This window comes from Sturnira hondurensis, unplaced genomic scaffold, assembly GCF_014824575.4.
Source record: "Sturnira hondurensis isolate 20B ecotype Veracruz unplaced genomic scaffold, ASM1482457v3 Scaffold0003090, whole genome shotgun sequence".
NCBI lineage: Eukaryota > Metazoa > Chordata > Mammalia > Chiroptera > Phyllostomidae > Sturnira > Sturnira hondurensis.
Window position 1 is genome coordinate 128,747 of NW_028075721.1, and position 27,941 is coordinate 156,687.

At 43.9% G+C, this 27,941-nt stretch overlaps 1 protein-coding gene across 5 annotated transcripts in view; it reads right to left on the minus strand.

Moving 5' to 3' along the window:
• WWP2 (WW domain containing E3 ubiquitin protein ligase 2) overlaps positions 1-27,941 on the minus strand; it is a 151,887-nt gene that overhangs the window by 11,350 nt on the left and 112,596 nt on the right. For 4 of the 5 annotated variants that reach the window (XM_037041380.1, XM_037041381.1, XM_037041382.1 and 1 more), the window contains exons 9-11: positions 18,761-18,850; positions 10,112-10,286; positions 3,196-3,250 (exon numbers count right to left, since the gene is read on the minus strand). In XM_037041380.1, the coding sequence (XP_036897275.1) occupies positions 3,196-3,250; positions 10,112-10,286; positions 18,761-18,850 (320 nt within the window). Of the gene's footprint in view, positions 1-3,195; positions 3,251-10,111; positions 10,287-18,756; positions 18,851-27,941 lie in introns of those variants that run through there. The other variant, XM_037041384.1, reaches the window with a different exon arrangement.

The following is a 27,941-nucleotide window of genomic DNA, read 5'->3' on the forward strand; positions in this document are numbered from 1 at the left end:
TAATTGCATCCAGCTGTGTGCAAAAGTGGAGGCACGGACAGCCTCCCCGCAAGCCCCGACCCCCACCAAGTCTGTGACAGCTGGCCTCTGGTCCCGCCACCACTCTGCCCACAGGATGCAGTGACCCAGGCCCCTGTGAGAGTTGTGTTTTCCCTCATACCTCTCTGATCAGCACTCAGAGCCTACATACCACGTACTTCACCTTTTTTTTTCCTGCTTATAGACAGAGTTTTGTTCTAAAACTGGCACATCCCAGCAAAAGCTCTACATTGCATATTTGCAAATAAATGCCAAGGACAGTGGCACTTCCAACACCCATCTTGTTCTTACACCTAAGTGTGTGCTTCCAGGCACAGCAGTGTGTGGGGAGCCCAGGCACTCCCGCTCTTCTCTGGACCACCGTTACTCTCTGGACCACCTTTACGAGGTGCACTGATGGTGGCTCTGGTGTCCTCTAGGGAGGGAGTCCAGGCTTTGGGGGCAGACCCAATTCGAGCTGAGGATTCGGACCTTGAAAGAGGTTAACAGAGTCACCCCATGAGCTCTGGGTAGATGGAAAGCAAAACTAAGAACAAGGCTCTGAATCCAAGACAGGCCACCTTTCCCAAGAAGTTCCCAAGCCTTTAAATCTGTTTCTCTCTTAAAAACAGATGATGCTAATGGCCCTCTCTCACTGATGATGACAGAGCAAAATTGAAGAAATAAAAATAACGTGTTCCAGAAGCTACAGGGAAACCAAAAACTGAAAAGAAGCAGAACTGGGAGGCCCAGCCCCATCGTCTCAGTATCAGGCTGCAAAATTTTCAATATCAACCCAGGGGCTAGGTCTCTGTCTACCTTACCCAGTATCCATTACTCGATGAACATTTTAAAAGTGCAAACAAAGAATAAAAAGAAGGTGCCCAGAATTGCTACAGAGCTACCACCACCTCCAAACAGCTGTGGGGCTGTCCCACAGAAGACAGGCTTCCCAAGAGGGATCTGAGGAGGAGAGGGGCTACCCCCAGCCAGAAGCTTCTGCTTTGAACTAGATCTTCCGCATCTGCTCTGCCAAGGGCCATGGCCAACGCTAACTGCCAGGCTGGGGGATCGGTCCGGCTGGTCTTGGGCCTGCGCCTGGGTTCTGGCACTGCTCCCTGCATAGGGCAGTGGGGGCGGAGGCTCTCGTGGTCCACTGGAACTGCTTTGCTGCACACAGTGTAATAGTTTGGGGGCTGGGAGAGTCCTTAAGAGCATCTAGCTCAACCTCATTCAGGAAGAAATGGACTCAGAAACATTCAGTCATGTGCCCAGGGTGAGGGCAGCTGAGGAGATGTGGATGTAAAGTGAGATGTCCTAACCCCTGAGCTGATGCTGAGGAGGGATCATGGAGTCTCTCATGGAGGAACAGAAAGGGACACAGGACTGAGCAGGAGAACACACTAGACCTGACAGCAGGCTCAAGCTCAATGTGATTCTTGTTTAGTTTCGCTGCTCTTTCTATTCGATCTTAATGCTCCCTGGGGAGGTGGCCCTGCACCGGCCCTGGAGAAGCCAACACAAAACACGAAGGACTTGAATAGGAAGGTTCCCAGGCACTCAGCCAGATGTTCTTTCTTCTCAGTCACATACCGTTATCATTCTGTGTGTTTTCCTCATCCCCCATAAACAGCACTGACACCAACCATGGCTCCTATTCCCACCTCAAATAGTTCACACTTGGCTTCTGGGAGCTGTTTACAAGTCCTTATAGTTGTTCCTATTTGGTGATTACCACTTAGCAAAACTGGTACAGACATACATTGCTTGACTGCAGAGAAAGTACGACTCCAGGTCCCCTGCTCTAGGTCACAGCATCCACTGGCTGCCAAACAGCAGTACAGATTCTGGTTTGGTTTGCTGAGTATGCCCTAACTAGATGGGGATCCTATGTTGGAATCTCTCACATCTCACCTGCCGCCCATCTCTGAGACTGCAATGACCTTTCAGTGGCTCAGGGAGCAAGGTGGATCCCGTGCATGTGTGAGGGATTCCCTAGCAGAAAATCAAAAATTGTGTGGAAGCCTCCCTAACTGATCGATCCCACTAGCAGACTAGGAGGTCCTGCCAGTGCCCTGGAACGCAGTGGTGATTCACTAAGTTATACCCTGCAGGTCCAAAGGGGTTGACGCAACCTCATAAATTACTACCAGGGAGTAGTTGTGTCTGCACCAAGAGGATCAGTCGCACATCCTATCATTGTCAACTTCTCCATCTTCTCTGGGGAGCACATCCCCGCCCAACTTAATACCATCTGTGAGCACCACCAAACCGGCATTTACTGCCTTCTGCTGGCCAGACCAATCCATTAACCCGACATGTGCCAATTCCAGCAAAACTGGCCCTCTTTAGCTCCAGGAACTCTGGCCTATTGAACAAAAGCCTGACCCCGCTCAGAGAGCTACAGGAAGCACCGAGTCTCACCATCTCTAAAGACCCCTTCCTGCATGGCCACTCCTTCCCAGAATAGCCATAAATTCTGTCGTTCCCCTCAAGTCACAGATGTCCATCTTCCTAACTCATTCTTGCAAATCACACCAGGGGCTGAAAATAAGTAAGAGGCAGCTGCCAACGACAAGGAGAATCCAGTGTGGTGCTACTGATTAGCCATGATGTACTTTCACAGACTCGCCACCCAGTGCTCAGCAGGCTTGCCTCTGGCCATGTCACCGCTGTGTCCCCCGCCACCACAAAAGTGGCTTCCATTAGTCCAAATTAGGCTGAAGTCCTCCAACATCTCAGCTGTAAAGAAAGGTTTGGTAAGGTGGCTCCTTTTAATCACATAGCCACAGACCTGAAACAAATGCATCTCAGAATCAGCCAGCATCAAAATGTCTTATTGCTAGGATGATGTTTGGGTAGAGACCTTGAAAGTCAGGACAAAAACTCAACAGCACCACAGCCACTTGGGGACTTCTTTCATAGGGGCACCTTCCTTCAGCTATGGCAGGTGATGCTACAGCAGCTCAGGGCAACTCCATTACTTTCCCAGCCTCTGGCTCCACTGCCTGCAAATTCACGGCTCTGGCTGGGCATCCCCAGAGAGTGTGCAGGAGAGAAGTGAAAAGGAAAACTGAGGGAGGGGGCGTGAGGAAGACTCGCAGGGAAAGCACAGGCATGGGGGAGTATCAGCTGAGGGGTGCTGAGGGCACAGCGTGGGTAGGTCTCAGTACTTACCCCAGCCAGGAGGGAGGGGGCCCAGTGGGTCATGGTCGGTTGAAGCACTCGAAGACTAAACACAAGAAACACAGCAGAACACAGAGGTTAAAAAAAGCTGCTGGTTAAAAATATATTGATCGATAAAGTTAAAAATGCCAACAATTCATTTCCACATTTGGGCTCTTTTTAGAGGAGACAGTGGGGCCTTAGGTGGCATCTGCTCCCCTCAAAAGTCTTTTCCAGAAAAAGAAAAACTGAAAAAGAACCCTGCGCACTGAGGACCCAAATAGGTTTTGGAGAGGGGTGGAGTGAGGGGGAGGAAGAGTTGCGCAGATGAAGGTGGGCCGGGCCGGGCCGGCTGGGAAGCAGCAGCGGGCAGCAGGCATGGCGGAAGGGCCCAAAGCTGGACTGCCTGCATGCTCGGCCGTGTGCCTCTGCTCAGCTCCTGCTCTCCGCGGCCAAGGCGACTGAAATCACCACCACCTCCAACTTTCTCCAAGAACCACACACGGGAGGGGAAAAAATATTGCAGGCCTTTCCAATGAAATCATTCCCACAAGCCCTGCCCACGCCCAGAGCTTCCTGGCTGGGGGCTGGGCCCTCCTCCCTCCACCTCCCTCCTGGGTGCACTAGGAGACGGAGCAGGGTGTGCAGCATCAGCCCAGACTGAGGGCACATTCATGCCCCAGGCCCCTCACCTCCCCCAGGAATGTTTTGCTTCCCTTCACAAAGCACCTTTATTCTCCTCCAGCCTGAACCTGAAGTTGCTCAGTGTTCTGTGTGTGCCTGTCTGGAGAGGTGGGGCTGGGGGTGAGGTGGCAAGAGAGAAGGGGAGACAGGAGAAGGAAGGGGGAGCTGACTCCAGGACTTCAGGGTCTCTGTTTACATTAGAATCCCCCACACCCCCACCTAATTCTGCTGCGAGGTCCCTGGGGCAGGAGGGCTGCAGTGGACCGAGAGTTCTCATATCCTGTGGGGAAGGGGGCTGCTGTCAGAAACTCTTCATGGTTAAATAAAACAAGTATTGTTCTGCACGTTCTTTCTTTCTCTCTCCCTCTCTCTCTTTTTCTGAAACATTTTTATTTCACTTACTAAAATTTAATCGTTACATTAGGGGATCAAGTTCTCAACGCAGACTTCGAGCTGCCTGGCTGGCCCCTTCGGAGCCACACACAGGCATGAGGATGAATGGGGCTCAGTCTCGGCTTGAGAAAACATTGGTGGAACTCTACTGCCAACGAACCCCCTTTCACAGCCGCCCTCCACCCCCAGCTGAAAGTACAGAGAAACTTTCTTTCCAAGGTGGCAGCACAAGCAACTCTTCCAAAGCAAGTTCCAACAAAGATGTTTAAGTGTTGAAACCATAGGTTCCTTGATGGGACAGAGCCCCTTTCAGCAAGGGGCCTCCAACCCAGCAGCAGAACGAAAAGGCACCAAGGTGTGGGAAGCTGGGGTGTCCTCGACTGTGGGCATATCACCATCAATGTAACGTGGAGTACGTGCTCAATGTCCACCACAATTCAGGTTTGTCTCATGGTTACTCAAAAAGATCTCCCAACTTCACAGGCGTCATTTTGTTGGGGTGGGGTGCAGCATTTCACAAAATCCAAGTTCCTCCAAGTTTGTTTTGTAGTTCACACAGAGATACAGTAGGTACAGAAGTATTTGAAAACAGAAAGAAAGGACCTAACGTGTGAAATATGCATGCATTTCAGACAATGGCACCAAATACAATGCCGTGGGATACGTACCTAGCTGCAGCAATGTCCTTGCAGAAGGGAAGAACTACAGAAAAGGTCATTTTAAGAATTTAAGAGAGGTATTTGGTCCAAAATTGTTTGTTGCTTCAGGTCTTTCTTGGAATGAGTGGACAATCCACAAAGCATTCAGTGGCTCCAACATTAAATTAGCTCCCAACTGGTACCAACTGGGTTTCAGTAGGCCAACAGGCATCTTTTGCTTAACTATACAAATCAACAGATCAAACGTCTTTACTGATGGTCTCTGTGACCTGCATTAAGCTACAAACAAAAAATCTTTATCAGCTAGTAAATATTCCCTCCCAATACCATGATATCTAGAGTGTAGGCACATGACTTAGGAACAGCCAATGCAATGCTCCACACTGAACTTGCAGGGACTGGCATGAGAGCACAGGGGCTGCTGGAGAGTCCTCAGTACTGCAGCAGAGGCCACAGCCCATTGGAACGTCAAGTGTTTAATGGCAGTAGGATGGGGCAATGTCCTATGCAAACTGTTCCTTTTCCTTGCCTACACCTGGTTTTCTTGCTGGAGTTTGGTTCTTCATCGTTGTTGGTTGTTAATTACCATTTGATAAATTCTTTTTCTGCTTAAGTGTAACTAAGTGAGTTTCTATTATTTATCTAAATGAACTTTGACTAGTACACAAAACACAGAGAAAAGATTAAAAAGGAATTATCAGTCCTTTTTTTTAATCCTCGCCAAGGATACTTTTTCATTGCATTTTAGAGAGAGAACAAAGAGAGAGAAATGTTAATGCGAGAGAGAAGCATTGATCAGCTGCCTCCCATATGCACCTGGACAAGAGATTGTATGTGCCTGGACTGGGAGTTTAACCCACAACCCAGGCATGTGCCCTGACCAGGAACTGAACCAGTCACAGACAATGCTCCAATCAACTGAGCCAGACCAGCCAGGGCCAGCCCTTTTCTTAATCCTCAACTTTTCAATGTCACAAACTTCATACAATGTTGGCTCTTTCATTGAAGTGGTTTCTTAAAAAATTTCTTCAGCATCCTCCTATTCTCATCCTATCAGATCCATACCCCCAACACCTGAAAGAAGAGAGAAGAGGAAGCTGAGAGGTAAGGGGCAGAGACTAGAGATTAATAAACATGAGCACATGAAATGGAGTCACTGGAAGCCAACACTCACAAGGATTTTACCTCTTAGAGTTAAAGCAAAGTGCTTGACTATTTTTCTTTCCTAATATACATAGTACAACTTGAAAAACAAGAAAAGTAAGTTGACAGAAGCCAAGGAGAAACAAAAATAAAAGTTACACATCATGGCCAGAAAACCCCACATCTCTAATGAGCCAACCAACTGCCCCATCTCTGCAACCACATTTCCCTGAAGTGAGAGATCCCCAGTGTTACCTGGCACAACATTAGAACAGCACGGAGAAAAGGGCATGGAGGGATTACAGTCAGAAGAGAGATCCTAGGCTGTGCAGGTGACTCCAACAGACAAAACAGTTTCATTTATTACTAGGAAAAGAAAGGAACTCTGTTGAATAATTTTTTTGTTAAGTGTCCTTGGATTGGGAGATCTGGGTTACAGGCTATGAGCCAGACAGCCCACGTGAGTTCAAGTCCCTCAGGGACTAAGCACTAAGTTCCAATAATATTTTAAGATACAAACTCAGAAATGAAGAATGTCTAGCAAATACAACTGTGGGCAAGAAGGCTCTGGGAAGGGCATAAAGGTTACAGTGTGGGAAGCAGACTCTTGTTTTTCTAAAAGGACACACCCAGTAGGACAGAACAGAACTCAGGTGCTTGAGAATTCAGTCCAGTGGGGCCCTCCTCAGGGTAAGACCAAGCTATTTCTGGATAATGCAATTTGGTGTCCTCACAATAGCGGCCACAAAATGATTTGCTTCAGTCCTGCCAACATTAGATAGCTCCTTCAGTTATTAGAAGAGGACCAAAGTGGGAGTAAAGGAAAAGGTGTCACAGAAATAGTGGTAGCTTGAGATGAGTCCTGTCCCAATACGCAATGCGCACAGGCAGGCCAGGCATCCTTGGTGGGCCGCAATGGAAACCCAAAACAGAGGGCAAAGTGAAAGTGCACAGGTGAACACAAGTGTGCGCATTACAATCACAAGCAACAAAGGCACCGGGGGCTGGGACAGTTAGGAAAGAAAATCATCTCAGAAACGAGAGAACAATAACAGATTGAAAAGGGTGTGTGCCTCGGCAGACAGCAGGAAGGAATTGCAGGGGTCTGCAATCTGGGATTCCCTTGATTTTCATTTTGAACTGTATTGTGTGTTCTCTGCAGGACAACAAAGAACAGGTCTTGCTTTCAGCCCTGGAGGAGGAGGAGGAGGAGGAGGAGGAGGGGAAGCCGCTGGTATAGTATCAGCCCTTAAGTCTACCAAGTCAAATCCTGGGCCAATGCCAACCCCTAAAATAACTCTCTGAAAGCAACTCTTCTTACTTGTAACAGGCCATGGCACCACAGCAAATGAGAGGGGCAAACCAAACCCGGTGGGGAGGTAATTCAACAGAGACACTGAAATCTGACACAGATAAGAATCCCACCAGGTTCTTCAGTATGAGTTTTGTTTCAGGGAGAAAAGGGAACCATCCCTCTATCTAGAACCTCCTGAATCCCCAACCAAAGCTGAGAAAACTGTATTAGAGGACTCAGGGAGAAAATATTTTTTGAGTCATAAGGTAGCTTTATTCTTAATTTTTTTAATTTTTATTGTTGTTCAAGTAGTTTTCTGCCTTTCCTCCTTACCCCAACCCAACCCTCCAGCCCTCCCCACCTCCCTCCTGTTTCCATGCAATGCCCCCCTGTTTTATAATTGTCCATGTGTCATTTATACTTGTTCCTGCAAACCCTATAACCTTTCCCCCTGAAATTCCCTCCCCTCTCCCCTCTGGTCACTGACAGCCTGTTCTCAATTTCAGTGTCTTTGGTTATATTTTGCTTGTTTGTTTGTTTTGCTGATTAGATCATATGGTATTTGTCTTTTACCGCCTGGCTTATTTCACTTAACATAATGCCTTCCAGTTCCATCCATGCTGTCGCAAATGGTAGGAGCTCCTTCTTTCTTTCTGCTGCATAGAATTCCATAAAGGAAAAAAAATAAACAAATGGGATCTCATCAGAGAGAAAATTTTTAGCACTTAGTTTTTACTTCTACTCAAAATTCTTCCAAGTCAAAGTTCTTCCTCTGCAGGCCCAGAATGATGCTGCTAAAATGAGAGAGGCAGGTAAGTGGAATGAATATGCCAAAAGACCAAGTGAACATGAACTCCAGAATCTTTCCTTTCACACACCAAACGCTTCAGTCAACCTACAGAACCTACTTGGTACATGGTACAGAAGAAAAAAAGATTCCTTTAATGGATTCTTTTTTGAGAAACTGAGTAAGCAAGGAGACAGAACCATGTGAGACTCCTAAAATGTGTCCCTGTCTCAAAATCAAAGGACAAAGATGCCCAGATCTTCCCAGTTCTGCAGCCACAACCACCCGAGAAAATGGCAGGTAACATCTTTGGGGCCCAGCTCAAGAAGAACAAGTTCTGAAATGCAGAAAATGACCAGAGCCCAGCTAATTTTGAAGCAGGCTGGAACCAGATGCCAGGTTTCTGTGAAAGGGGTTGTGCCATGCAAGGCCTGGCATAAGAGCATAAGCAGTGCTGCACCTGGTAGACCACAAGGCCATTACCACTGCTCTTTGTTGGAGGCAACTCAGTGTTCCAAACATTGTGCTTTCTGCTCGTCCATAGTAAGGAAACTGAGGTCCTCAGCAGTTTTCTCACTGTGTGTTAAGCAATTACCACCCACAGACAGAAGAGGGGGCAAGCCAGCCCAGGGAGATGTCACCATGCTTTATGGCTGATGGTGGAGCTTCTGCTTTGGGAGAGCAGAGAAAGAGCTGCAAAGGAAGGCAAAGCTGATAATGAACTCTACTTATTTAAATGGAATTAAAAGATTTTCTGAGCATCAAACTAGGGTAGTATCTGATTTAGAAATGGATTGTGTGGTTAAAATTCATTTCAAATAGAAACAATGTGGATTAATCATGGTGATTAAATACTGTGAACCAGCTCAAAAAGTTTCCAACCTGCAATCCACCACATCCTGTGCAGATCCCAAACTTCATGTTCAAGGTGCTCTGAGAAAACACAATCAGAGTTCCTGCCAAAGAGGCTGTGTGGTTGGGCTTCCCCAGCTACCAGGTAACTGGTGGAGGTTCTAATGGAATGGAGACTCAGGAAGGGGGTGCTAAGAGGGTTTGCGGTACGGGAGATGGTTAGACAGCTGAGGACCACAGCATTCTGAATCCTGAAGGAGAAGATATAAATGCTATTCTGTAAGTAACGACCACAGAAGTTTTTGAGCCAGTAATAAACAATGACAGTAATAAATGTAGAGCAACCCCCACTTTCCTTAAACCCTCTGCAGTGATTTCTTTTTAAATGATAAAATGAGAATGATATCTGAAGATATCAGAGCAGTTGCTCTGGTGGGCACAGGCAGTATGGATTGGAGGAGAGAGAACGCTAGCAGAGAGAACAATTCGGAAGCTGCCCCAACCATTCATCCAGGAGGGGCAAAGAAAAATCCACACTCAGATAGCCGGAGGCTGATCTAAGCCAGGGGTTACATCAGTAAATATCTTAGGCTTTATGAGGTATAGTCCCTGATGTGACTACTTAACTCTTCTATGATAGTGTGAAAGCAGCCACAGTCAATAATAGCTAAACTACAGAGCATGTGTATGTGACAATAAACCTTTATTTACAAAATCAGGCACAGGCTAGTTTGGCCCATTGGCCATCCTTGGGTATCCATCAGATAATAAAGACCTAAAGAAACACAGTAGCAGTGGAAAGAGAAGGATCTGTGTGGTCACTCTGACTTAAAAAGTTGAGTTACAGGAGAAGTCACAGCTGACCTTCGGGTTTCAAGTCAGGGTTAATGGACTTGGACGGAAGGGCCAGAAGAGATATCCAGTGCTAGAAGAAATATGGCGAATTTAGTTGCAGACGGACTGAGACCTTAGACACAGAGGCTGGGCCTTCAACACTGGAGTTTGAGGAATTTCACTGTGATGAGTAAAATCTCCGGGGTTAGAGTACTGACATTTTCCCTGCTCACCAAACAGGTCAGTGGAGATAATGCAACGCTGCACGTTCTGCCCTCTCACCTGGTACAGGAATCTTTGGCTGAAGTGCTGCATGGCGCCCTGGAGCTGATTCCGCTGTGACTGCCATTGCTCGTAGTTCCGCACATACTCGGCTGTGGGGCGCTGCCAGGTGGTGGTCCGAGTGTTGTGGTCCACATAGTAAAACCTGCCTCGAGGGTCCGTGCGTTTCTCCCAGCTGGAAACATTAAGCTCAGCATGAACACAGTGACCACCCCACCCCTCCCTTCAAATTCTAGCAAAACCTAAGCATGGCTGAAAAGGACAGGCCAAGCGGGGGTGAACTGGCATCTGGCATAGGAGCTTGGCTGCTCTGGTGAAGCACAGAAAGGCAGGCCCCAATCACGGAGGCTTCTGGGGCTTCCAGGGCTATCCAATCTTTTGGCGTCTCTGGGCCACAATGGAGGAAGAAGTGTTGTCTTGGATCACACATTAAATATACGAACACTAAGGAAAACTGATGAACAAAATAAAAAGGTTTTAAGTAAACTAACGAATTACTATTGGGCTGCATTCATAGCCATCCTGGGCTACATGCAGCCCTGGTGCCGCAGGTTGGACACCCCTGGAAGCCTTAGATGACTGCATCCTTAGAAACCAATCCCTCCTTACCACTAGCTCCTGATTTCATTTAGGCCATCTATATTGCTCCGGGGAAGGTGACTCTATGCTCAACCTGGAAGCTGAACTGTTGATTGGACCAGAAGTGGGCAAATACTGGTCACTCAGTGAAGCTTGGGGATTTTGCTAGGAATTCTTGGAAAAAACAGTCTCTCTTTTTTGCCAGATATGACTGAGAAAGCATGCAGTCCTGGGAATGACTGGCTTGCATCTTGGATCCAAATACAATATGAAGTTGACCCAGTGGATGGCAGAGCAGAAAAAGGAAAAAATCCAGCCCCTTGGTGGTATCGTTGAGCCACCAGTTCAGGCTTCACTTGAAACCAGGACCTACATCTAGAATTTTGTTCCATGAGCCAATAAATTCACTTCACTGTTTAAGCCTAGATTTGGATCCCACATTTTTTCACTGGCAACTAAACTGATCCTGATATAAGGTGCCAGTGGAAACCTGCTGCATGGGAAGGTTGCTGTAAATAACAGCAAGAATCTCTACATTGTATTTAGTAACAACCTTTCCAAAGTTGGTCCTAAAACACCCATGGGCAAGGAAGGGCTAGAGTAGATGGTAAAAACCTCAGCCATGCTTCATAGATTTAACTGCACTTTCACATGCACAAGGAAGTGATCAAAGAAAGTAAGAGAGGAGCCTTCATGGGGGTGATGGAATGTTTTACACTTTGATGGGGTGTGGGTTACACGAGCATATGCATTGTCAAAACTCAGCAAACAGTACACCTGAGATCTGTATATTTCACTGTATGCAAATTATCTTAATTTGTCAATTTTAAAGGTGAATTTGAATCTAATCAAGCCTCCATATCTAACTACCAGCTTACAGGAAAGACCAGATAGAGAAGCGTATTACACAGCACCACAAGGTCATAGACGGCCAAGTCCAGACTACAAGAAACTACAAGACAAATGCCCAGGATCTTCAACAAATAAATGGCCTGAAAAAAATAAGAAAGAGTGGGGGAACTTATTGGTTGAGAGACTTATGAGACATATCAGCCAAAAGCAATGTTTTGATCTTCAGTTTGGATCTGATTCAAGCATATCAAGTATAAAAACAAGTTGTCTTGTAAGACAACTGGGAAAAATGACATGTGGACTGGGTAGGATATGAAATAAGGAAATAGTGATAATTTTGTTGTGTGGGATAATAGTATTTTGGTTATTAAAAATAAAATACACCCAATCCATGAGAGACATATGTGATATATTCACAGATCAAAGGAAATGATGTCTGGGATTTGCTTTAAAATTCATTGGCCCTCTTTCCTGGGAGAGCTGATGAAACAAAACATTATTGTTAGAAGCAGGTAACGGTTAAAAGGGATTCATTGTTTTATTCTCTCAAATTTGGTGTATGCTTGAAATTTTTGATTCTAAGTACAAAAGGGTGGAGAGGAAAGAGGTTTCAAAAAGAGACACCACCGAAGAAACTAGGGTTATTAGCCCACTGCAAAGGGAACCCAATACAGATTTGTACTGTATGATTCCAAACCGCTGGAGTACCTTTGTTCCCTGACTACCATCTCCTTTCAACTTCTCTGAATTCTTATCTTACTCCAGTAACTATCACCCTTCAGTTCGGATCCTCCTCAATTTTCAGCATTAAACTCCCAGATGACTTTTGTTGCAACCACATCAACGATTCTTTTCAGTTCAAAGCCTCCCTGGATATAGCTTCTCCACACGCATCTGCCAGCATCATGGCTAGTTCCCAGATTCTGTCTGGATTCCACCCATGAGACTGCCATGCCTTCATGACCTGCTGTCACTTTGGATGAAACTAAACATCATAACTTTCTCCCTAAACCTGAGAAAAAGGTACTTGATGAAAAGAAGTCGTTCCCAGTCTTCTTTTAGGTCAGTCCTCCTCCCAAGGGTAAAACCACACCATCATTCCTGACTCTTCCTTTTCTGTCAATAAACCAATCAGCCCAAGAGCTTCCTATTTTGTTCTCTCTCTGCCCTTGACTTGCATTTCTATATCCAACTATCACAGAACTAACCTCCCCACTTGGTCCAGCCTATCAACTGCCATCAGGAGAACCATAACAAGCTGACCCCTTACATCACGCTCCCACTCAAAACTTCAACTGATCCCCACTGCCCTGAAGTCAGTGCTGTTTAGCTGGTAGTCAAGGCTCACAATAATCTGGAACCTTCCTGCCTTTATCATAAATCCTTTCAACCAGTGACTTTTATCTATTTTTTATATCAAAGAAATCACATGTGTGTATACATATATGCATACACATTTTAGAAAACAAAGGTACTATAGTGGTATATAAAGAAAAACAGTGTCTCCTGCCCTCCCTCTCCCCAGTGCTGATTCCTGCTCCCCTGAAGCAACCACTGTCAACACTTGCCTGCTTCTTCTGCTACTACCTATATCTGTATTTGTAAATAACAAGCTTATCCCCTGATTTCTGGACTTCTGCCATTCAGATATTACTTATGGACCTTCCACTATAAACGAGGACTTAGTTACTGTATTCCACCCTCTAATCCACACAAAGCCATCTCTTGCCTCACCCTCCCAAACAGAAAATCGTCAAAATCAATATTCAGAGTTTGTATTATGACTTTGCAGAATACTATAAATACATTTCCTTACTTATACATTTCCCCCCATGGAATTAAGAACTGTCTTGTTTTGTGTGCCATGGTTTTCTGGAAGCTGTCACTAATGCACCCCAAGATCCTGACAGGGCAGGTGGCCTCTCTCTCCCGGAACCCTTCATCCAGCACGCACAGGTGTCCTCCAGGTCTGCTCTACATTATTGTCCTGAGTTATCTTCCTGCACCTTCCTCTTGGGAACCTCTCTGGCCTCTGAATGAGTCCCCTGTGCCCTCATCTCATGACCTCTTTCTTGATTCCCTCTTATCTGGTAGGGTAAATCATGTAGTAGCTTCTGGGAAAGAATGCACCAAAGTTAATTTTTTGAAATTCTGGCTGTCTGCAGATGCCTTTAGTACAAATTTCACACTTCCATATAAAAACTAAAACTTGATTTCGAGGCAGGAAATAAATTTTCACCAGATTTTTAAGGGTCATAGTGTTGAGAAGAAGGATGACATTCTTGATTTCTGATCCTTGATATGTACCCAGTTTGTTTGCTCTGGAAGCTTTCAAGATGTCCTCTTGGCATTCTGAAATTCCAAGAGGATGTGCCTTGGGGTGGGTCTTTGTTCATTCTCTGGGCTCAGAATTTGACAGGCCCTTTGAATGTGGATAGTCTTCCAGTTCTGTCAGCCTCCTTTTATTGTTTCTTTGATAATTTCCTACCCTCTAGCTGTTCTCTTTTCTTTCTTGCTAGAACTACTCTTCAGATGTTGGATCTCTTAGACTGAACTTCCAATTTCCTTAGCTCCAACTTTATCTTTCAATCCTATTGAACTTTCAAATTTCTGCTGTCTCACATATATTACTTTCTAAAAGCTCTTGTTTTTCCTACATGGTTTGTTTTATGGTCTCCTGTTCTTATTTCACAGATGCCATATTTTCTCCCAAATCTTTGAGGATATAAATTATAATTTGGTTTTACTTTTTGAAGTTTTTTTCCACTCCCTACATCATTTTCATCAAGTCCCTTCTTCTCTGTCTGCTATTCATTCACATTTAAAAGTGAGCCACTACTCACTGGCTGGAAGCTCTGTGTGCCCAGGTAAGGGCTGGCCAACCAGTGGCTTCACTCAGCTATTTCATTAGAAGACCCCTAAATAAAACAATCTGTAGCTCTTTACCCTTAGACTGGCCACTTTCCCAAGCAAAACAAACAAACAAACAAACAAACAAACTCCTCTCCGATTTTTAGCCTGGGATTGGCATCCCTACTTCATCTCTTTTTCCTGAGTTCATCCCTGCCTTCAGCTATAGCTCTGTCCCTCAGGCACACTCTGCTCTGCTTCTCATGCCAGCAGCAGCCACAGGGCTGTGTTGAAGCATGCATTTGTGAACGTGCGTGCAGGTGTGTATATATCTACATACACACGTGGCAGAGGGATGCAAATGAAAGTTGACAGCCTAAGGAGCTCTTTTTTTTTTAAGATTTTATTTATTTATTTATTTTAGAGGGAAAAGAGAGAGGTTAGAGAAACATCAATGTATGGTTGCCTTTCGTGTGTCCCCTGCTGGGAGTCGGCCTGCAGGGAACCGGCCCGCAACCCAGGCATGTGCCCTGACTGGGAATCGAACCGAGATCCTCTGGTTCACAGGCCTGTGCTCAATCCACTGAGCTACACCAGCCAGGGCAGGATCTAACTCTAAACTGCACAAATTTTAAAACTTGACTTCAGGTTTCCAGTTTTATTACACAGGCACACACCCACCCACCAAGTCTCCCGCAGATGAGGCGTTCCAGGGCTCCATGGTGCGAATCAGCTGGCTTCCTGGTGGGCACTCCACACTGTAGGCTTGGGTTCCAGCTTTCTCAGCTCTGCCATTTGTCTATCAGCAACTATACTTTGGTTAACATTTCCCGTATGCCGCTTCTCTTCCATTCCTTTATCACTGATGATTTATAACTTTTTAATATTTTTACTGTCATTTTGGTGAGTTTTCAGGAAGGAATAGAAATAAACACACTTTCAATCCTCATGTTCAGCAGAAGTCCTCTGTAGTGGTGAATTTCAAACTTCTGAGCAGCATAATCTCACCCTTGATATCCAATGAAACTTATGCAGAATCATAGCCACAGAGCAGTGGTTGGAGGCCCAGTGGCCCCTTTCAAACTTTTCAGCTCCAGGGGCATCTCCACCAAACCCACGAGCCTTACTGGACACACTTTGAGCATCTCTGTTTTACATGAACCTTCCACCCCAGCAAAACTGCTCCACACATCATTCCTTAACCACACCTTTCCCAATCACACTGTTCCCCAACCTGGATCACCTTCCTCTTCTTATTTAAGTCCACCTCCAGCCTTTCCTGCAAGACCACATTTGATCCGCCTCCCTCTGTGAGGCCTCCCCTGTGCTCTGTGATGGTCATTCTCCCTCCTCGCCTCCACTCTGAGCACCGCCTAACAGTAACTAAAGTGTAAATTATCCCCTATCCTTAGTACCAGGCCCAGTATTTTTTGCTCCTGGACAGCATAACTCATCATCCAACAAGTGTCCCACGGGTCTGAGAGAAGGAGGTGGCTATGATAAAGTGAATCTAGTGGCTCATTCTTGCTCCTCAGTGACTCAGTCTGCTGAGATCATCTGTAGTCTCCAGACTGCTTGCACTATGGTAATATTTCCCTGGGTGGAACTTCTCGAACCAACTAGCAATGAAAGCTTAAGCATTCTGTTTCCTCTGGGTTCCCCATTACATTGCAGAAGTGCGTGCCAGGGACTCACAGGTCTGGGTGTAAAACTCAGGAAGAACTAATAGGCTATATGGGGTGTACAGTTGAGCTCTTTCCCAATAAAACATTAAAACTACCCTGAAAATAAGAAAGCTGGATCTAGCAGCCCACCTCAATCCTTAAAGAAGAGTACAACCTCAGCCATCCTTATAAAACACCGTATCTTCATTTAGATTCCATCCAAAAGTTCGCCAAGTCAAGGCCTATATATCATGTAGACCAGAGAGGTTACAAGGCAGCAACAAGCACACTTATAGTTACTTTGCTTTTAAACAGACATGCTATCAAATATACAAAGTACAAGTGTGCAATGCATCCTGTTAAAAGTCAATGATTAATTTGTAGCACAACTGGAGAAATCTGATTATAGACTGGGTCTCTGAAGATAGCAAGGAAATACTATTAACAATGTAGTGGTTTTATTTTATTTTTTATTTAATTCTTAAATTTATTGATTTTAGACAGAGAGAAAGTGGGCAGGTGGGGAGAGAGAGAGAAACAGACAGACAGACAGATATCAATTGGTTCTTCCACTTATTCATGCGTTCACTGATTGACTCTCATATGTCAATCACTGAGCCCTCACTGAGGCTGGAACCTGCCACCTTGGCATATCAGGATGATGCTCTAACTGACTGTGCTACCCAGCCATGGCTATAGTGGTTTTATTTTTAATAAAATAACTTTTTAAAGAAATATATATAAAATGTAAATAAAATGATAGAATGTCTGAGATTTGCTTCAAAAAATCTCAGATGGTGGTAGGGGAAGAGTGGGTGAGGATTACAGATCAGCAGGTGGCAACTATTTTTCATAAAGGGCCGCAAAGTAAATACAGGGGGAGGCAAAAATAGGTATACAGTTGTAATACAAATAAATGATACAATTATTAATAAATAAGAACACAAGAATAAATTCTGTGTTTCATGTACTCACAACTATAAACCTCCTTTTGAACACTCCTGTATTTTAGGCTTGGTGAGCTATGAAGTCTCTGTCACAATTACTCAGCTCTGCCATTCAGCATAAACACAGCCATAGGCAATAAGTAAACAAATGAGTGTGGCTGTATCCTAATAAAACTTCATTTGCAAAAACAGAAGGAGGGCTGGATTTTGTCCACAGGCCCATAGGTTTCCAAGCCCTGGTATAGATGAAACAAGACTGGCTATGAGCTGATAATTATTGAAGCTAAGTGTTGAACATATGGGGCTCTCTCTGATTTGTGCATATGTGAAAGTTTCCATAATAGTGAGATAATTTCCATAATAAAATGTTTCGTTTTTTCCCTAAGAAGTCAATGCTTACCTTCAGTAACTTCACTGGACTTAAAGTCAAAGTAGAAACAGAGTGAAGACTAAAGATGACATATTATGAATTTCATTTCCAGAAGGATAAGGAAAAAAAAGAAAACACAAGCATTCTACTGGAAAATGAACTAAGAGCAGCCCATCCACAGAAACTTGCAGGACAGAAGGCGAGGTCGTATTTACCTGGCACACACCTGCCCGCTGAGCCAAACGAAACACAGGGGCTCCCCCCTACCCCTGACATCCTGCTCCTCCACAAGCAGAGAGGGGGCCAATTGTTCATATTTTACGCAGGAGCCCTTTGTAGTTGCTTAGCTGGGAGGTGATTCTTTCCTGACAGCAGAATACATTTCCTTTGGAAAGCTCTAAGGACAGGCAGACACATGCGGAAAGATCATTCTGTCCCTAACAGAGGGAACCAAACCTCTTCTCCTTGAACTTGGATAGTCTTCTCTCACTTGGAAGCCTCTCTCATCCTCTGGTTTTGGAGAACATAGCTGCATTCTCTCAAAGCCCAGCTGAACGAGAAGCACAGTATCTTCATGGACTGGTTGGGCACAGGGTGCTGTGAGATTCACCACCCTGTGAATCTCACTATCTTGGCCTCCCCATGCCCCGTTTTTTCAGAGATGCTCTGAAAATCCTAGTATGTCTTAAGAAATAAAAGCAAAACTAAGGTAAGCGAATAGGAAAAGCAAGCAATGGACCCAAGATAAATTGTCCCTGTACTTTGCTATCTCGGTAGAAAGAGACTGAAAACCTGGCTCTAATAGGGTATCTGTGAAGGTGAAATGACTGAGTGCACAGAGACAGCTATGGCCCAGGACACTCCCCTGCCCTCCTTCCTACAGGATCCAACCGCCATAGCAGCTCTGTATACCACTTAATAAAGCCCATGGCCATCAGTCATGGCCAATACAATGCATGAGAGAAGGGAAAATAGGAACAGAGGGGAAGAAATTTAGAAGGGGAAGACCAAGGGAGGAAGGGATAAAGAGCGAGAGAAAGAAGAGAGTGCAGGGAAATAAAGACAAGGCCATAGCAGTTAGTGGTAGAGAAGCCGCTGGGTGAGTCTCTTCTTTTTTTTTTTTTTACATTTTTAGAGAGAGGGGAAGAGAGGGAGAAAGGGAAAGAAACATCAATGCGAAAGAGAAACACTGACTGGCTGCCTCTCATATGTGCCCCAACCAGGGACTGAACTCACATTCCAGGCATCTGCCCTGGCTGGGAATCAAAGCAGTGACCTTTCACTTTGTGGGACAACATCCAACCATCAGAATCACTCTGATCATGGAACCTCTGGGTGATCTTGGTGCCAGTTCTAGTGTCTCAAGGCTTGTTGGTCCATGCCTTACCCTGGAGGAAGGGGCCGTTCCCAGGTGGTGGTCTTGGTATTGTGGTCAACATAATAGACACGGCCATTGGGCAACTCTCGTTGTTCCCATCTGAAAAATAAAGTCAAGGGAAGCATGAGATACACAGCTGAAAGGCAGTAAGCCCTGGTTTGGAAGAGATTCCTTCACTACTGAGGTGGCTAATTTGAGAGGAAACATCAAAGATGACACTCAAGGTCAACCCACTGGTCAAACCGGCCCCGTGCTATCACCAACAGTGGACCCCTCCCTGGAGTGCTTCCTGAGAAAACTATAACAGCTCCCCTTTATGGACTCACAGTACTAGCATATGCCATCAATTGCTCTAAGTTCCCCTAAATGACCCATATGGGTATTCCATGGATTTTTCTAAATCGATGTTTCTTGCCCATTTTGAGATCAGAGATCCATCTAGGAATGTGATAAAAGCTGAGGTCTCTTTCCTTCCAAAATGCACTCACCAAAAAAATTTGTATACAATTTCTGTGGTCCACACACCTCTCCTAAAACTGATCTATAGATAACTCCATAGCCATTTTAGCCCACGATACCTGTTAACACCACAATTTATATGATTACCACTGTTCTCCTAGCATGATATATATTCACGATTACATTACTTTTTAAAATACAGGACTCATTTACAGAGAACCTTTAAAATGAGATCGGGATGACAAGAAGAAGCACAGCATATCATTTACTGACTGCACTGTACCCATGTTGTTTATTGACTGCTTTCCCTGTAAGTCTGTGTGTCAGTTAACATGAGATCAGGGCACTGAGGGTGGCTCATCTGTGCTAACTGAGAACAGCAAGGTAGCTGATGATCTAAAGAGGTAACCTACAAGCAAAATCACTACAAAATACAGCCAAGGATACCCATCTCCACACTCCCAATTATTCCCACAATCAACAGTCTGCTAATTACTCCGCTAACCCCAAATACAACAACCGATAAAGAATGCAAACATTGTGAATTAATTAATTAATTAAGATCCTTACCCAAGGATATTTTCATTGATTTTAGAGAGAGAAGAAGAGGGGGAAAGAGAGAGAGGGAGGGAGGGAGGGAGGGAGGGAGAGAAACATTGATCAGTTGCTTCCCATATGCACTCCGACCAGGAATTGCGCCTGTAACCCAGGGATCTGACCAGGAATCAAACCCACGACATTTTGGTGCATGGGATGATGCTCTAACCAAGTAAACCTCCTGGCTAGGGCAAAAAATTAATATTTATTGAGGCAGACCCTGGCTCGTGGAGTCTGTCTGAGACATTGTGGATGTGGGAGAGACATTCACACAGACTACCAAGTCCTGTGGAGGAAAAGGGCGGGCAGCTTCTCTCTCAAGAGGAGCCAAAAGCCATGACCTCTGCCATGACAGGTCTTTATTTCTTTTTCTGGGCACATTACATGATGGTCCTGATTTACTATGCACAGGTTGGCTTTAGGTGGTTACCTTTTACAGAAAACAAAGGAGCCAATGACATCACAGAAGAGGAATATTTGCAAATGAAAAGGGAAAAGTAGTTGAACCAGTTACACTCATCCTTGGAAGGTTTAGTAAAGATAGCTAAAAGTAATCTTAGTAATTAGATTACTTTTATAGCTAAAAGTATCTTTAGTAATTAGCTAAAGATACTTTGCAGTAAATGTTTGCTGCAAGTCAGGGTGAGGGAGTTTTTAGCAAAAGCAAGACTCAAAACGGCCTAGGCACATTGCAGGCCTGATTCCCCATGGGAGAACCTATGGGTGGGAGTGGAGCTTTGAGTAGGAGCTGGGTCCATGCCGCACAGAACAATCTCCTACAATTTATAATTACCACTTTATAAAATATGTTAATGGTCTCATTAGTTTTTATGTTTTACAGCTGATTTTTTAAAAGATTGATTTATTTTTAGAGAGAAGGGAAAGGAAGGAGAGAGAAACACCAATGTGTGCTTGCCTCTCACACGCCCCCTACTGGGGACCTGGCCTGCAACCCAGGTATGTGCTCTGACTGGGAACAGAACTGGCAACCTGTCAGTTCAAAGACCTGTGTTCAATCCACTGAACTACACCAGCAGAGCTACACTGATTTTATCTACTTGTCTTTAGGGCACTGCCTAGGGGAAGGCAACCTTTTCCAGGTAGCTGGTACAGTTGGTTCTGCTGAAACTGATGTTTTGAAAATGCATATCTATTCCAATGTGCCTGATGCATGAGGGAACAATTTGAGCATAATGCAAACTTTGTGTTTGCTTATGCATGATTTTGCCTTTGAGAAACACTAGATGAACACAGAAGTCTTCCCCCAACTGAACCCAGCTGCATAGGAATACAAAACTCACACATCCACCAGTTACCTCAGTTTACCATGTTATACACCACACTCATCTGGCAGTACAACTCTCATCTGATTTCCGATAACACTCCTTACACAACTTCAAGACAATACCAACAAACTCCAACCCTTCGAACATCTGCTTCCACAAGCAAATCTCAGGTCTTACGGAAACATGCCATGTTTAATGTAATGTTATGTATCTCAACCATTTAACGTGTAAAGCTGTACTAGCATCACTATTAGGCTTCTAATTTTTGTATGTGTCACTGCCAAATTTTCAAGTGTATGCCCCTAACCCACTTTTCCCATAAACCCTGTGGTTTCTGTGTGATTGTACAGAGCCTGGTGATTTTCAGGAACACACGTTATAGGGGAGCTGACTATACACTGAAGTAAGTGTTTGAACTTCTCTTATGAACCTGGTGTGTCTACTCTGGTAGACATTAGCTTTATTCAATACCATTTTTTCATTTGAACCAGGATGCCTGCACTGATCAGCCCTTCTGAGACTAGTTCAGATAGAGGCATGAGGTTTTTAAGACAGAAAGGGAAGCGGGGCACCATCATGCACCCACTGAGCATCTACAATGAGCCATGGTTCATGTTTAATCTCATGCAGCCCTTGCCTCCACCCTTTAAGGTGGAAAATGCCATCACCACTGAGGAAAACGAGGCTCAGAAAAGGTAAGTAACTCACGTGGCTCTTAAACTCAGCTCTGACTCTCTAGTCCATGAGTTTTACCAGCACATCCAACCGAGAGGAAGAAAGACAGGAGAAAAGGGAAGGACAAGTGGAATTTATAGGAACTTACTACCCAGCAGACAGGTGCCAGGTGCTTTCCCAATCGCACCTCCAAGTGAACAACTTTCCCTAGCACCAGACTCCAGATGGGGAGCCCTGCAGAATTAGGATGACTAGGGAGGATTATGATGAGTCTACTGTGTGCATTTCTCGGCCCTGTTTTGATTATAGCCCTCTGCTCAGATATGATCCACTGGAAGAGGTGGCATATTTTATACCACTGGCAGCAGTGAAGTCCAGGGGTTCTGAAATCCCACCCCTCACATGCAATCAACTACTGGGTTGAGAATACCACAAATTACATTTGAAAGCATTGTCTCTCCTGGGTATTCTTTTTACAGTATTTTAAAAAAGATTTTAGCCCTGGCTGGTATGGCTCAGTGGACTGAGTACCAGCCTGCGAACCAAAAGGCTGCCAGTTCGATTCCCAGTCAGGGCTCATGCCTGGGTTGCAGGCCAGGTCCCCATTATAGGGTGCAGTTGAGGCAACCAAACTAAATCTGAAGAGTAAAATCTTCAAATTTTACTTACTTTTAGAGAGAGGAGAAGGGAAGGAGAAAGAGAGGAAGAAAAATATTGCCTCCCACATGCCCCCAACCAGGGACCCAGCCCGCAACCCAGGCAAGTGCTCTGACCAGGAATTAAATCATGACTTGGTTTGCAGAAACATGCCCAGCCCATTGAGCCACAAAAGTCAGGGCTCTACTGGGTATTCTTGCTCAAGGTTCTGGTCGAAGTGGATACTGATGAGTTGACCCAGGTGCCTTGGTTCCTCCCACTGGGAAAGGAACAGCCTCACACTTCATTCAGTATTTCATCAAAAAGACAGAATCGTCTGGTGGAAGTGACCAGATGAAAATGCATAATGGGTAAAGTTAAAGATCTTCTTCCCATGGACGTCCCTCTAAAGTAAAGACAAAAGAGTAACCAATCTTGCCAGCTCAGGAGGCTAATGTCCCATCTACGAAGATGTGGAAGTGACCTTTGGGCAGGAAAGGCAGGCCAGTAATATGCTGTGGCTTCGCACCAGCTCTCCAAACCCCTCCTGCCTGCTCAGGAATTGAGAAGCAAATCTGAAACCCTCTTTATTCATCTGAATTTGGAAATGAGGACAGTCCTGAGAAAGACATTTGGCTTAGGGTAAACACTGAAATAAGGAAGCTCCTTGAGGCAATGGCAGGAAACAGTCAATAATGTTTGCTTCTAATAAACTTAACTAGCTAAAAACACCTCAGAATTCCTTTCCTTGGGAATCTGGTGGCACAATGCACCAACAAAATTAGTTTGCTCATTTTGAGGTCACTATTTGGAAAACTGTCCATAATATGTGGATGGGTCTACCCCCTTTGTGAAGACAAAATATTTACTGTAACAACTGGAGATAAAAGACACTTAAGGAACTTTTTCTTTATTCTAACAATTCTTTTGTTACAACTTTCATTTGATAAGTAGATTCTACTTCTGACTTTTTATAGTTCACTTGAGGCAAGGAAAAACCTTTGGTTTTGAAAAGTGGCTACACTGTGGTTAATATTTTCTTTTCTTTTTTTAAAAATATTTTATTTATTTATCAAGGGGAAGGGAAGAGAAGGAGAGAAGTATCAATGTATGGTTGCCTCTCGTGAGTCCCCTGCTGGGAACTGGCCTGCAACCCAGGCATGTGCCCTGACTGGGAATTGAACCACGATTGTGTGGTTTGCAGGCCCGCGCTCAATCCACTGAGCTACGCCAGCCAGGGCTGTGGTTAATATTTTCATTTGAAGATGGTGTAATACTTGGAATCCCATAAAGTAAATGCCTTTAATTGATACAGCAGTGTTCCCACATACACTGCTAGACAAGAAATTGGTGTGAAGTCCTCTTTGCTAATATTCAAGAGTTACAGCAGCTCTTTCCAAGCCTAGATAAGATCTGTCCATCCCATCTTTGATCCCAGCTGGTCCCAGAAATGAAAGTCTCTCTTTCGGGGACTGTCATTGTCCGGCAAATCTCAGTGTCCTTCTATGAACCCCCTCTCTCAATTGGCTTAGCTAGAAAAATAGTTATCAGAGAAATAAGATCTTTCTTCCATTACCCTTTGATATCTACATTTTTTCCTTTAAAAACTGGACTCCTGCTCAGACTAAATGTCAGTGTGGATCCTCCCTCATCCATGACCTGGCCTAGATGCTTTTCTTAGAGAACTCTCAACTCCACCCTTACCTGCAGGGCTCCTCAGAATTCATACAAATCTCTTCCCTTCATTCATGCAGCACAGTCAGTCAATTCTATTGTCAATCAAACGAGCCTTCTGACTCTCATTTCTCCTCACTACCTGCTGACCCACATAGATTAAGCCTTCCAACTGTCTTGGATTTGGCTCCTGGTGCCAAGAAAGTGATACTAGCAGCGACCTTTCATCAGCACATCCCTGTCAGGGGGTAGGTTTCTGTCCCTTATAAGCATCTACTTCCCGCTGAGATTAAAAGGCTTTTCCATCAAACTACCCACGGGCCTCAATACTGCATTCTGGTCACGTGGGTCACATCCTCTCCCACTGAATAGCTTTCTTTGATATGCTCTCGGAAACAGTGTTCAAAGCATCAAGCTTGATTCAGGTCCCTTCCCAACACATTGCTCCTTGGCCTTCGATGAGTAACATTCAGTTTGACCAGAGACTACACGGGGTCTTTGTATCTGAAAGTACTTAAAAGTAGTCTCCAAACTCAATTAATCTCAGACACTTTTTGAAACCTAAATCACCTTTGCTCCTCAGGATTGTAACCATCCTTTATCCAACTGTGCATCTTCCACGTGCTCGCCCCAATCCCACATCATCATTAAAAGGGTAAAGGCTAAAAATCTCAATCGCACTATTGGGATGACCGGCAACCATTTCTCTTCTGTGTTACCCTGAGAGGACACTCTCTGGTCACCTGAACCACATTTTGTTGGGGAAGGTTCCCTAAAAGGTCTTTGAGAAATTAATGCTCAATGACCTGCCATTACAGTTTGTATTCGACGATCCTGATCAACATACCCCTTGAGCAGACTCCCCTATGTTTGAACAGAATCAATTTCACTGTTAAGTGTAGGACTAAGTTGGGAAAGAATTACAGCTGGGTGAGGGGTGCAGGTTAGTAGCATAGATGGTCTCTTTACATGGCCCTTACAAATTTACATATCAAAAATTCCATCTTCATGAGGACATTATTAACTTGCATTATTTATTAATTTGCTCACTTACATTAACACAGACACTGGTCATTAGTGAACCTGACCCTCATTCAAAAAATATTCTCTCCTTAGAAAACAAAGGCCAACAAAGGCCAAAGGCCAACAAAGGCCCTATACACCTCTGCCCCACCAAAAAGATGCCTTGCTGGTTACTGAGACAAAAATCTAAACTTCAGAAAAATACACTGAAAGTGTTCAAGTATTCTGAAAGCTGCCTGAGTAGAAGTGCAATTTCCCACGTAAAACTAAATGGAACTCATATTTTCTTACTCTATGCCCCTATAATAAATGACTGAACCAAATCCTATTCCCCAAGCTCTGGGCATATCCTGGGTGAACCATAAGATTTATATCCTCTGCAGGGGCATTTTCAAACTGTTTTTATGAGTCAGAACTCTGCATGCAGTGGAACACATCTTCAGCTCACTGTTTCATTGCTTCAGTAGGTCCTTTGCAAGCTGGGTAGGAAATGTGTTAAACTGCCTCCAAGAACCTTTCTTGAAATGTTGAGCTTCCCTTTAAATCCTAGCACACTAACTCCATTTTTAAAACTCTCGACAACCAACACTTATGCCCTTTAAGCACAGGATGGCACAGCAGGAGCTACTGAGTCATCTGAATTAAATCTGTTTTTCTTCTCCTTCTTCAACAATCCCATTTTCTGTACCTTGGAAATATCTCTGAAGTTCTTCAATGGAAGTTGGCAACATTAAAAGATATGCTTTCACAAAGAGGCAAGACAATTCCTGGAAATAGTATCTATTAAAAAATGGGTTGTTACGACCCAGTGATTCCACTTCTGGGAATATATGTGAAGAAACCTGAGACACTAATTCAAAAGAATGTATGCACCCTATGTTCACTGCAGCATTATTTACAATAGCCAAGATTTGGAAGTAGCTCAAATGCCCTTCAGTAGAGAAGTGGACAAAAATGTTGTGGTACATTTACATGATAAAATACTACTTGGCTGTTAAAAAAAAGAGGGAAATCTTGCCCTTTGTGACAGCACTGATGGACCTGGAGAGCATTATGCAAAGTGAAATAAGCCAGTCAGAGAAAGACAAGTACCATATGATTTCACTCATACATGGAATCTAATGAACAAAATAAACTAAAAAAGAAAACAGAAACTGATTCACTGATAGAGAATAGACTGACAGTTGTCAGATGGGAGGGGACTTGAGGAACTGGCTGCAAAAGGTGAAACAAAAAACATCTCATACATATAGACAACAGCATGGTGATTACCAGAGAGAGAGAGGAGCGGGGAGTAGTAGGAGAAAGTACAGCGGGGGATAAAATAGTGATGGAGGAGAAGACTTGACTGGGGGTGGTGAACACACAATACAATATACAGATGATGTGTTATAGACCTGTATGCATCTGGAACCTATGTAATTTTATTAACCAATGTCACCCCAATAAAATCAATAAAAAGTTAAAAAAAATAAGCATTTTGTACATGCAAGATTTTCCAGATAAATAGTCTCTCTTTAAAAAAAGGTTAGTGAGAGCAAAAATGGTATACTCTTTCCAAAGGACAATTTGACATTGTGATCAAAAACCTTTTCCTATGTGAATACCCTGTAACTCAGCAACTCTGCTTCTAGGACACACCCTAAGGAAATAATTATGTGTCAAAGATTTAGCTATAAGTGTGTCAAAGACTTAGTTATCTGTCACACCATGTTGCAGAAGGTTACAGAAAACTGGAGACAATCTAAATGTCTCAAAGTGGAGGGTTAATAAAATAAATGATGTAATTTCTATAATGGGTATTCAGTCATTTAAAATAACATTATAGATTATATTGACTTGTTCAGATGTTTATAGTATGTCGGCCAGAAAAAGCAAATAAAAAATAACACATAAGGTAATCAAAATTATTGTAAAATTATATAAACATATTGTTTTTTATTAAATCTAAAGTGTCATCCATTCTTAACTGCATGATTAAAATATTTTACAATAAACATAAAATTTAAGGTGCATAACAAGCATCAATGGTTAAATCTGGCTGTTTGTTGTTGTTCTCCTTACTCTTTCTTCTATTACCCACTCCTCCCCAAAACTTTAAGGGCTACTGAGAATGAAATCATGTCATTCAACAAACACTTCCCATTCCATCTTCCTAGAAGCCTAGAACTATGCTAGGTGCTAGGGTTACAAAGGTAGACACAACAATCCTTGCTCTTGAGGAGCTCTCATGATAATAAAAAAGAAAATTCATCGTTACATATGAGTACATACATATAATAGGTTGAGAACATCTCCTGGGCCAGCCCCAACAATAGTAGAATCTTTGGAAATATGGCTTTTGCTTTGAGATAATGACAAAGAAGTCAGAAACATGTACTACCTGCTATTACTTAAGCATGTACATCAAAAACTAAAACCTATTCAACAAAAAGGCACAAATTCTGCCAGTATAATCCTTTTCAAAGGTGCTACTCAAAGTATGGTCCATGGCCCAAACTGTCACTGTTCTGCCACCAGAAAAGTTCACAAGTTTCTGAGCATTTAGAAACTTGCATACCAATTTGACATTACCACACTGAAATATGTAATCAATTGATTTGTCTTGCCAAATAGAGAACAAAAGTAAGGACCTGTAACAAACTGAAATAAATTTAAAACAAAGAAAACAGGGGAAAAAGGGCTGGTTCTTCACAGATAGTTTGAGAAGCACTGTTTTAAACTCCTTGGGTAAGGACCTTTGGCTGGTACCAAAACTGAGTTTGGAATGAAAATCGATGGTGGCGGCTGGTTTATAGCTCAGCAGAGAAGCTCCAAATTCCAACATCTCTTAAAGCGTG